Source organism: Topomyia yanbarensis, chromosome 1 (assembly GCF_030247195.1).
Source record: "Topomyia yanbarensis strain Yona2022 chromosome 1, ASM3024719v1, whole genome shotgun sequence".
NCBI classification, from domain to species: Eukaryota; Metazoa; Arthropoda; class Insecta; order Diptera; family Culicidae; genus Topomyia; species Topomyia yanbarensis.
The window spans coordinates 202,134,411-202,146,774 of NC_080670.1; the positions used below are offsets into that span (position 1 = coordinate 202,134,411).

At 41.5% G+C, this 12,364-nt stretch overlaps 1 protein-coding gene across 1 annotated transcript in view; it reads right to left on the reverse strand.

Annotated features, from left to right (window-relative positions):
* Positions 1 to 9,614, reverse strand: part of LOC131688490 (transcription factor Sp9) — an 85,251-nt gene extending 75,637 nt beyond the window's left edge. The window contains exon 1 of the mRNA XM_058972780.1: positions 8,206 to 9,614. Coding sequence (XP_058828763.1) covers positions 8,206 to 8,310 — 105 coding nt within the window. The 5' untranslated portion in view covers positions 8,311 to 9,614. The remainder of the gene's footprint in view (positions 1 to 8,205) is intronic.
* Positions 9,615 to 12,364: the final 2,750 nt, after the last annotated feature.

A 12,364-nucleotide genomic window follows, 5' to 3' on the forward strand; every position in this document is an offset into this window, starting at 1 on the left:
TGAACCTGCAACCCTTGGGATTCCGGCCCAATGCACAAACCGCTGTTCTATCCCTGGGATATGATGGCGTGTCAGGAAGAAAATTATATAGATCACATGTGTTAGGTGTCATTGGCGGTTATATGTGATCTTTGCTCTAGAGGCAGTGGTACGATCACTATCGCCAATGCGATAATCTTGTGTTTTCCCTGGATATCATCTTAGTCCAGGAATTAGCATTAGGAATTGAGCATTGGGCTGTAGTCTCAAGGGTTGCAGGTTCGAAACCAGCCTCTGGGTAGGAAGAGGGTGATGGTTGGTATTTTTTTCACATAATTGCTACTTTAGTTTGTGCACTTCTGTACCACCGGGAAATCAGTCCTGACCGGTTATTTTGACTGTGCACCAATCTGAATTTTCCGTTGGATACCACCAAGAAAGCTCAAAAAAACCTTACATTAATGTTTTGTGCCATTTTTAGTTTTAGTGTCTAGCCTAGTAAAACATTTGATTATCTGGCAAGGAATCTGCAGCTGTGCCAATAAAAACCTCTGCGTTTAGCGCTAACAATTCTTAGAGTAACTTAAATCTATTCACAGAAGCTCATGTTGGTTCTATTGAGTTTTGACTGTATTTAATGAACTGTCTATTTATCTGGGTCTACTAAACCGAGCCATGTTTCGATTTAGCTGGTCTCATCATCAGCCATTCAGAATCTATTTTCTTACGGGATATGTTTTACAGTTGTTTACTTCGGAACACAAATCCCGATTCCGTCTTGTTGTAAGACAAAGAACCAATCATCCTATGTCAACCCACCCAAAACTGGATCTTGGTTGCATGGAAAAAAAATTAAAAATTATCCTAATCAGCAAGCACAGCACTTTTTGAGTTTCTTTTGTGGTCCAAAATGACTGTACTAATTTATGGAAGCGATTGGTTGCTCCCTGAATTTGCGATTTGCGTTTGTATGGGAATTAGCATGGAAAAAATCATTTCATTTTCATTTCAGTCGAATTCAATAAAACGGGAATCCAGAAAGTGGCTAACAACTTGTTAGGATATTTTTTTTATAAAAATGTTATTAAGATTTTAACATAGAAGCTTATGATTAATTGCAGAAATCACGAATCGATTGATTTGATTGGGTTGCTCCTGGTTCTGACTAGTTTCTTCGAGTACTGGATAAGCTTGTTCTAAAACACGCGGTTTGTATTCTTTTATCTGGACCAATCGGTATGACGATGCCAATAATGCATGACAGCAGGTGAATCGAGAGGTTTTTTGACGTAGAAAGTTTTTAACGTATCAATGCATAGAATCAGCAACTTTGTTAGCAATAACATGAGCTACAACTTTACTGAAGATACATAATCTCTATCTAAATGAGTATGGAATATATATTTTGCATTTCGCTTATAGGTGGATTAATTACTGAAGAGTATTCCTGTAGAAGCGCAAACACAAAGGCAACAATTTATCTTAACAAAGCATATTTCTAAAGTTATTAATTTTACGCACGAAAGCGGCGAGAAAAGGCAAAACTTCCAACAGCAAAGTAGTGCCGTTCAAGAACAACACGAACAGTAGTGGCCCTATGTTGCTCCCTTGTCGAACCGCCAGATTTTGTTCGTAGCCTGTCGGGAAACGCAAGAGACAAGCTGCACACGAAGGACAACAAGTAAAAACCAGGCTTAACTTCCGTATGCTTTCGAATTTGTACCTAATGGAGAAGATCACACATAAAGAAAACTGGCAACTCTATCCAGGAAAACCTCTTCCAAGTAAAAGAGGTACTTTCCTGTACTTTTCTCAATGACTCACGCAAACATGCCAACTCTTATAATGAGCTTCCTACCGTCGCTCAAAAAAAGGCACCGTAACTTCTGCCGCTTCTCATTTGTATGGGTATGAAAAAAGATGTTAGTCTGTGTTGATATACGTATAGTCCTCGCTAATGAGGTACATTGGTTACGATCCGAGTGAATACTTTTTTTCAAAGCTGTTGTCTTTTTTTAAACATAAGCTGATAATTTTTAAAAGGAAAAATGAAACAAAAACGGCGACGAGCATTAGTTGAGGTATTAACCGCCACCGTCGGAAGTTTAGCTTTGCGATACTGGACCTGTTTTCGTACTGGATCCAACATCAATCTGGCGCCAATTAAGTGCCAGAATCTGATGAGATGAAATCGAAACGTAATTCGTGACTTGCCAGTGCCAGGAATGAATTTAAGGAAAATAGTTGGCTGCCAGTTATAGACACATAGTTCCTTAACCTTCCGGCAGTCGTGCTAGTGCACTGAATGCACGTTGCTCTGAAAATTAAGCGAAATCGTCTTTAAGCACTAGAGACTGGCATAATATGAATAATATATGAAAAAAGTCATTCTATTTCGTTTGAGTAATTATGAAAACTTGCGTGTTGGATTTAATTCTAGTGATCATGATATCAGGTTCAGAATGCACTACTGATCACCATGCTGATGCGATGAAAGAAATATTATTGTTGGAATAGTAGGCGATCAGATCTTGGAATTAACATAACAATACAAACATTGCTATAAAATAAAACTTTTCACATCCTATTTTATCACTGTACGAAGTTGTTAATTTTATTCTCTATTATTGTAGATTATGGGCCTAGATTTTTCGTGGAAAAGTAATCTAAAATAAAATACAAAATGTTCAAGCGGGGCCACAGTAAGTCCCGAATCTCTCTCTAGTCTACCATCGATCGAACGTTTGAGAGATCGAGAAAAGTATAAACGGAATTAAGACGGAACACTACCAGCCATTGATAATCTAAAATGCAGAAGTGCTCGGGCGAAGATCATTCTGTTGGCGAAACCTGTCCTTGAAGTAATATGCGAAAACAGTTCGTCAAGTGGGTTTACTCAGGAAGTTTATCACTACCAATTTTTCGTCAAATGGACGTGGTATTTAATCAGTTTTTTCATTTATTAGGTTTTAACTTAACGAGAGCTATTCGCACCGCTTATCAACTATGAGGCGTAGGATTCGAGATCTCCGAAGAATGGATTGGTTTATTGTAACTCGCAGGACTTCCGGAACAGTAGAAACCGGGTTTTTAAGAAGCCGAATTGGGTCGTAAGCTCAAACGTAGGAACAATCAGGATCTGACCACATTGATGAAGCTTATGTTGAACTTGACTTCAAACAACTTCAGCGCAGAAGGTTTATGTTGACAGGAATCGCGGAGATGTATCCAGGAAATATAAATTTGTATTTGTGGACATGTTTGCTGGTAAACTGGTGATTTAGCAGGTGTGGCCGGAGCCATCTCTATGAACGGACAATTGTACATCAACGAATGTCGGAGATAGCATATATTGCCCATCATTCAGTCACACCGGGATCCGTCGTATTTTTGGCCAGATTTACTGAGTTGCGCTAACGGTAAGTACTGTGGTACCACGATTATGGATTAGGACATAGACGTTATTGAGAAAGTAATGAATCACCCGAACTGCCCGGAATTCCTCTCAATCGATATGGTTTTAAGTGTCATCAATGTTAAAATGGAGAAAAGTGAAAAATGGCTAAATGGCCAGATATTGGAACCGGAAGTTTATGGTACGTATCAAGCTTAAATGTCTCTTGTAAATTGCTGTATACCCATCCTTAGTGATAGCATCTTTCAGGAAGTGCAAGAGTCATCTGTCATAGCTATCGACAAAAGTGGTGACCTGATTGCAACCGATTTGAACAATGGAGTGGTTCGCTTTGCCGAGTTCAACGAGAATGTTTCAAAACTTTCTCTCAAGTTAAATTGGAATCGTTTTCTGTTATTTTAAATACTAACGAGAACACATCTATAACACATCTTAGTACGAAAATTACATTCTGTTTACTAGTATAATTTTGATCGGGATTGCCGTTTAAGGCGAAAGATTCAATGCAAACGTCGTACTGGTATTTTGTTGAGCTCGATCAAGACTCTCAGATCAAACCGTCGCAGAAAACCGAACAGTGCGATGAAGCAGAATGTAGTGGCCAGTATGGTTCGCGCTCGAAAGTTGTACAACCCGGTTCTGACGAAATGTAGAGAACGCCTTCTCGTGAACGACGGAACCTATGTGAAGATGGATTTTAGACAGCATCCCGAAAAAAAAATTTATCTGACCAAAGGACGGGGTGATGTCTCCAGTAATCTCAAGATTGTTTGCGCGATAAATTCGCTGGTGATTTGACAAGGAATGTTCAGCTGCGGACTCAAACCCAAACTTTTCTTAACCAAACCAAACGATGAACTCGAAGATTTTCATTAAAGCTCATAAAGGAAGAAACTAGTGAAACCGAAACATTTGGTTTGACTTAGCAAGCCCGTGCAGAATGCACAATGCTGTTTTTCACCTTAGTGGAGAAAATACGTACATAGTAATAAAGGATAAAACCTACGCCAAGACATGCTTCTAAGCAGTTTCATACGGCTACCTGAAGGAGAAGGCTAGCATGATTTTTCAAACATATTGAGCTGTAGCATTTCGTTGAGAAATAGCTGGTTTGGCAGACTATCCGTACCTGTGGCTTGAAAAGTGCGATTTTTGTTGAAACCGAGGTTGTCAACCGAGAAATTTGTATAAACTTTGTTTAAAGTGATTAATATTAGTTCTTATTTCTAGAAGAGAGGATCATTTGGTCGTTGGAATTAAACGCTCATGAAGGATGCGAAAACAGCCTGTTATGTTTGGCAGAAGCTGGAAGCGGCATACGAAGATGATGGACTAATGCGGCGAGTGGGTCACTCATACATTTGTTTTTGTGGACAAGTTTGCCGATAAACTGATGATTTGACAGGGAATCTTCTGTTGTGGATTGGAACGACTTATGAACGGAAAGTTATATAACAACGAATGTCTGAACAAAACGTGTATTGTCCCCTTCATTAGATCACACCCCGTCGAGTTTTGGCCAGATTTGCTGAGTTGCACCAATGGTAAGTACGCTCGTGTAGTACCACGATTATGGATTTGGACATAGAAATCATTGAGAAAGTAATGAATCACCCGAACTGCCCGAAATTCCTTCCAATCGCAATGGATTGGAGTATCATCAATGCTAAAGTGAAGAAAAGTGAAGATACTGGAAAAAAGCAGCCGGTTAGGTTGACCAGCGGATTGTGCAGAAGTTGATGGTACGTATTAAGACCAAAACTTAAATGCCTCTAGAAAATTTCTGTCTACCCATCACCAGTGATAGCATCAAGAATCTTTCAGGAAGTGCAAGTGTCATCTGACGAAGCAGCCTTTATTGGAAGGAAACCGTTTCCACCGAAACCGAAAACAGGTCATCTGAGAAATCAAAAGGGCCGTAATGCAATCGATGCCATCAACATGGGCACATTAGCAGGCAATTGTTAAGCGATAAACTTGTGACCTGATTAGCACGATACGAACAATGGAGTGATTCGATTTGCCGGGTTCAACGAGAACTAGGTACTGTTTCTTGGATCAGCGTCGTCTAGCATAGAAGAATGGTCCATCTGAGTATCGTCGGTAATTTGAAGATATTGGAGAATTGGCGTCTGGAATACGCCTTAAAAACTCGACGATTCGTAATTACATGTTGTATGCGAACTAGTCTACGGACTGGACACCGAGCCGGTGGTGTCTTGGAGCTTGTTGGCGCAGACTTATGTGGACAGATGGAAGAAGCGTCTATTGGCGGAAATTATTTTTACTTATCGTAATCGTCGATGACTGGACAAGCCAAATATTTATCCACGCGGTCGCCATCTATGCATCGCGAATCGTGACAACCCTGTTGTGTACAGAAAAGTAACTTGACAGCATCGTTAGTTAATTTCCGGCAACCATGGCGAAAACGGCCCAGAAACTACTCTCGATTGTTTGTTCGTACTGCCAGCTCCATCCCGGAGTGAAGAAGTTGGACATCATAGGGTACTTCGTATCCGCAGGTTTTAGCGAAATATGAGAGCGTCAAACGGAAGCCTGGTTCCGGCCACCCGACGGTGCGGAAATGGTCTAGATATGTGGAAGAAGCTGGAAGCGACATTCCATGATAGTGGCCTGTCGCGGTGAGTGCGTCTACTCAGGAAGTTGATCACTACCAGTTTTTGGTCAAGTGAAACTATGAATAGGAACGTAACGATACTGAGAATTATTCCACCGCTTATCTACGAGCTGAAAGAATCGAGATGTTACTCCTGAGGGTTCCTGAGCCACACAAGGTTAATTATACAAAACGCGTTCTTTAGTTCAGCTGTCCTCTTTGACCACGAAACCTGAATTGTGCTGACGGAGTAACCCAATGTTCCGAACCATCCATAGTGGGGTGCAGATGCAATACCACTAATGGGGAACCACCAATCCGCACAGCGAAAATTGAGCGGTTAAGGTGAACATGTCGTCAGAATGGCGAACGACAACCCGGAAAAAAAGCTTCTCGAAAGTAATCTGACAGCTACAAGGAGGAGAGGTGCATAGCGAGCAAGATGGATCGATCAATTTGAAGGGGACCTAAAGAATCATCGTGCTCTGCTAGGCTGGTGACAAACAGCCGTGGACCGAGTGACCGGGATACGACCTCATGTTACAGCAAAGGGCACCACGACTGATTGGTAAAGAAAGGTCTTCCATATCAGTACAGGTGGTGACCATATAAATATGAAGCTACTCCAGGAATCTTGGAAGACTGGTACAGAAGAATCTGAGTATCGTCGATAATTTGAAGCGGTTGAAGAATGGTTTAGCTTCTGAAATACACTTAAAAGAATCAACGGCTGGTAGTGGCAAGGTATGCGCCGATACGGGAAAGCAAATTTGTCTTCCATTTCTGAAAACTGGAGCCAATGGTGTTTTGGAGCTTATTTGGACATCGTGAGGCACTTCATGTTCCCCAGTTTTAACGAAATTGCGGGTGCGTCAAACGAAAGTCTGGTATCGGCCGCCCGACGGAACTGTGCAAACGTGTAAAGTGCAGCAGAAAAGAATCCTCATGGTTCCGCGCCTTGGACCGAAGGGTTGGAGCAATCGGTCAAAGAGTCGAGAAGTACCTGAATAAAATGGACATTTTTATGCGATAACGTCAGTCGAAGCTGATCGGGTCTTAACAGCAGGAAATCGTTCAGAAGATCTTGGTGAAAGACTATTCCGGTCTAGCATGACGTCATGGTCCTAATGGATGATCGAGACTTACTTGATGCTCAACGGCAACGACTGACAGGGGATCAGGAACTGTATGTCCTCCACACAGGAAGTAAGCGATCACATCAAATATATCTCCCACAACGAGTTCCCGAAGAAGGTGCTTCTGTAACTTACGATCAGCGAGAGGAAAATGTCCATGTAGATGTTCTTTCCTTAAAGATTTGCTGGTAATCGGTAAATTTATGGTACGAAGTACCTGCTGAAAGCTGCCACCTTCGTTGAGAAGTAGCACGCAAAAGAGGATGTAGTCTTTTAGTCGGATTTGGTCTCGGCCCTTTTCTACCAAGAGATCACTGGATAAAATGGATCCCTGGCTACCTACGATCGGTAAAGAACTTTAAGGCAAACCCCTACTGGACGATCTACTCCGATAATGTTGTGGCCAAACCGAAGGAGCAGCTGATCGTTAAAGATACGAAAAAGCTGCAAAACATGTCGACATATTTATTTTCATCGAAATGAGGAAAATTGTGCAAAATTTACGCCCTAAGGAAAAAAAATCAATTTTTTGAATAAGGATACTGCACCTAACCTAGATGAAGCAGAATTTTTTGTGTAGAATTCATCTCATCAGTAACTAGCACCAACTAGATGACCAAATCAATCAACATTGCAAAAAACCGACGAAGCTATGAAACATCAAACAAAACCGATTCAAAAATACTGGCTAAATCAAGATTCTTGGCGCCACTCGTCATTACCCTGTTCGTATACCGCTAAACACTTTGCCAAAACCAGAACCCTCCAACGACGATGATCCAGTTTCACAAAAGTCCGGCACAAATCATCTTCGCAAATTCGTTCCGGACCCTTGTCCTTTCGTGCGTCGTTGCCGGCACTCGGTGGGATACCTCTCCGAAGTGCCAATCATCACAGTCGGAATCAGAGAAGGAACCATCCCCGAATAAAAGACAACGGCGGTGAATTGTTCTGAAAGAGCGATAGCCGGTGCTGACAGGCGCACCTGTTTGACAGTTTGACAGCCAAATGTCACGATACTAATAACCAAAACAAAAAAAACAAACTGCACTTACTGATGGTTTCTGCATGTGGGTGATGTTGGCGATGTTCATACCCATGGCCGGTAGCTGGGCCCCGTAGAACTGTCCCGCTGCCGACGGACTCATGTCGGTCAACATGCTGAACGTCGTGTGGTCGAGCCTCCGCGTGGGATCCGACGTTTTGGCTGCTTCGGGGGAAAACAACTCAGAAATCAGAAACTTCACTCCGACGCTTCCGAACCACTCTGAATCTGGATCTATTCGCACGGATCGGAAGATCACTTGTTACTTTTTTTCCTCTACTCTATTTTCCAAATGTCGATATAGATCTTTTTTCTCTGCTCGGCGTTTATTTTTTTTTCGTTTCTTCACAAAATTCACGTGATGGTAATTGCCTTCGGTAGAGAGCGTGTGCAATTAAATCAAATGAGTCATCTTAAAACACTATTTCTTAAGCGTTCAGTTTTTGCTCTTTCGTTCGCACTGCTTCGTTACTCTTTTTTTCCGCCTCCTCGATATTCGCTTCCCGTGCGCCTATTTGTTTAATTTGATATTTAGAAAACGATAGGTGAGCGGCAACTTCTAAAACATTTTCTCTCATTGAATTTTTCCGTTTTTTTTCTGTTGTTAAACTCTGGGAGCTATTAACTTCGTTTTTCGTTTGGCAGCTTTTGAGGTTCCTTTTTTTCCACCCGCTAATTGCGCGTTATGAAAATAACAATGAGCAATTTCATGTGTTCATTATTGTTATTTTGCCCGATCGAGAGATTCTTCGCCGCACCAAACTATACGCGAAGGACGCCGAAAGCAAAACCGAGAGAAAAGAAAAACTGACACACGGTTGACGGCGAGTCTCACAGCAGGCGCTAATCACCGCGCAATCAATCACGCACTCACTCACTCACCGAGACTGAGCGAGGATCACCGGATCACAAAATGTCACCGAACGAGCGAGATGGTTTTGGTCATTGAAATTTTTCCAAGACAAACGATTGTCGATTAATCATACGATCCCTGCTAGCAACAGGATGATTCAAGATGGCGTTCCACTTGCGATAAATCGGGAAGTGTCACACACGTACGTACACACGACGATGATGATCACGACGGTAGTCGATACTGTTTATTTCTTTTTTTCGGGATGACAGATTAGAATTTATTAGCTTTCCTTTCGTCCAAGTAGGCGCAATCGAAACGCGGCGAAACAGGCGAGGGTTCGTCGTCGTCGTCGTCGCAACAAACAGCACACAAAAAACAAAACACTCGCACTCGCAGTTTGACGCGTCGGCACACTGTTTCCCGATAGACGGAAGACGACCAGTCAAAAAGGGGTTCAGCTTCAAAACCAGCACCCAGCGGCAGGCCAGCAACGTTTTCCCATTGATAAATTAGACTTTTGTACGTGTACGTTCACCATTCAAGATTATTCTTTCAACTAACTTGAATAGTTTTTTGAATAATATGGAAAAACTTGTTTGATGATAAATTACTCATACAACAGCCGAAGCGAAACGAGTCCGAGTGCGACTGATGAGGGCGAAAGAGAAAGAGCGCAGACAATGCGCACGATCGAGTCGTCAACCGAACGGCACCCATGCATACATTCAATCAGGAAAGAGGAAACAAACAAAAAAACCCATACACACTAGCGAATGAAACGAAGCAAACCGGTTCCGAAGCGTGCTGAGAGGATCGACCGCCCGGTGGTGTGCGTGCTGCGCAAGCAGCAGCAGCAGCACCCAAACCAGTTTCAGCCGATGGAATTGGGCACGATGAAGACAAGAGCGCAAACGCCACTCTCGCGCGCTCGGGTGGCGCTCGGTCTCGCTGTGTGAGTGTCGGACGTCGTCGACGACAACGACGACGACGCAAGGGAACGCCCACTTCCCGATGTTGCGTCAACGGTGTGCCGAACACAGACAACAATGCCGCTTGGTTTGGAGAGCGGGCGCGTGCTCGTGCATGGGGGCCCTCTCGATGGGATATCACGCCCTCTTTTGCTGTGTGTCAAGCAGAGCGGTAGTATGTGTGTCGTTGTGTTAGTGTATTGGTGCACCCGCTGGGAGGGGGAGGTTACCCAATTCTTCGACCTCTTACTTTTCTCGGTGATGTTTTTATTAGTCAATAAAACGGTCTTTTTTCCTATTTGCACAAACAGTAAATTTTTCCTTTATGTTTAAATTCTGAAAGGGTTCTTTGCGGAGAGATTGTTCTGCGGGAAATTTTGGGCAAAAAAAAATGAAATTGTTCGTGGCCGGAAAATGCCCTGCTGATTTATTCCATTATCGTGGCATGTGCGAGAGAAAAATGCGTGAAAAAATACCACCGAGATGTGCTCTACTGGAGGTGATTGTGTTGATCTTTCCGTAATGGAAATTCATATATTTTGTTCGCAATAAAAAACGACGGTCGGGCTCGAGTTTTGCGAAAATTCTAAATTGTTTCGTTTTATTTGTTGATGTTTTTGTTTATGTCACAGAAATGTATTTTGAACCAGAAAAAAATAAGTTTATTCGTTGTTTTTCGGCGCATCTAGTAGGCCTAACAATTTAGTTTAAAAATGAAAGAAAGTAACAGTTTCAAGTCTGTGTCAGATACTGATGAGACAAAGTCGATGACCTCCTAAGTTACAATTATTTAACCTTTTACGCGCAAACATGGATTACGTTCAATTTTATCCTTAGATAGAAAGCTAGAGCATCGTGAATGACTTGTTAAACGAACGAGATTTCGATTTCGCAATGTTCCATCGACATCTTAGTGTCAGTAGAATAGTAGCACTAGCCATGCTCTGTATGCTCAGAATCGGCTGCGAAGTCTGCTGTAACAGACGTTCTGTACTTCCGGATTTTTTCTCGATACTAGTTATTTTCCTGTGAACACGAGTAGAGTCACGTTTTTGGATTTAGCGTAAATCTGGTGCCAAGTCGGTACCAGACACGGATGAGACAAAGCCCATAGGTATTAAAGGAAAATTTTATATTGAACGACCAAGTTTCCATATTTAAAACTAAGTCGAAAAAGCCAAAGTCAAATTTATCCAAAATATTTAATTAATCGGTATTTTCCTTAGTTTTTTGTTCATTTGATTTCTGAACAAAATTTCAAACTTTTGCAATTTATTTATTCAAAAGGCTTTTTTGTATGACTCAAAAATCATATCATATTGAGTCGTCGAATTCTCCTCAAAAAGATTATTTTACAGAATATTAGATCTGCACTTCAGTGTAGTTTAAAATCATCAGCGTATATTAGTTTATATTCACGCAGTAATGTAGCTAGTATCTTTGAAGAACACCATAAATAGGAAGGGTCCCATTAAGCCTAATGGATTCCTGTTGCTGTACCGATGATAAACTGGTTAGTTAGTCAGTCAGCAAACTAGTCGGATTTATTAACCTGTTAATTTTTGACATACTCCTCGAACCATGCGTTCATGCAGATTGACGTTAATTAAAGAATAGTTGGATTGTTTTCTTTTTGGACATCAAACTACGACTGTTTCTACTAATATTTCTTAAGATTATTGCTTCCTTTCTTTCCGTTTTTATTAAACCATTGTACTACGGCAGCTAGGCTAATTCAAATCGTCCGATTCTAGTAGTTCTAGGAAGCCAAAGATGTTCCAGAAGTCATTAATGAATAATATGAGTATCAAGGGGTCAAGATGGCTTCCTTACGGTACACAACATGGAAGTTCGAATCTTTAATGCGAGTAAAAAAAATATTTTTTGTAAATGCTGATCGTCCGATCAGATAATAGTATATTCAGTCTGTAATACAGAATGGGAGAGCCGTACGACGTATTTTGGTTACTTTAGCTAATGGGAAACTTTATCTATAGCTACGGCAATGTATACTTGAAAGCGTTTTTCAACTTTTTTATCTTAATTAAACATCAAACATCATTAGGTGAGAGTTCGTCGGAATGGTTTTCAGGAAACCGAGTTTGGTAATCAGCCTAAAATTGAGATCGGGCAGTAGATCTCATCATTATTGATCTTGCCAGACTTATGAACTGGCGTGATACAAGCTAGTTTCCCGATTTAAAAAAAAAATCCGCAGACAAGCGAGTGGTTAAAGTTTATTGTAATTTGAGTGGTAAGAGCTGCTGCACAGCTTTCTATTAAACGAGAGCAGTAAGCCGTCGGGATCAGAGCGTTTTGACTGTTGTAACTCAGATACTATTTAG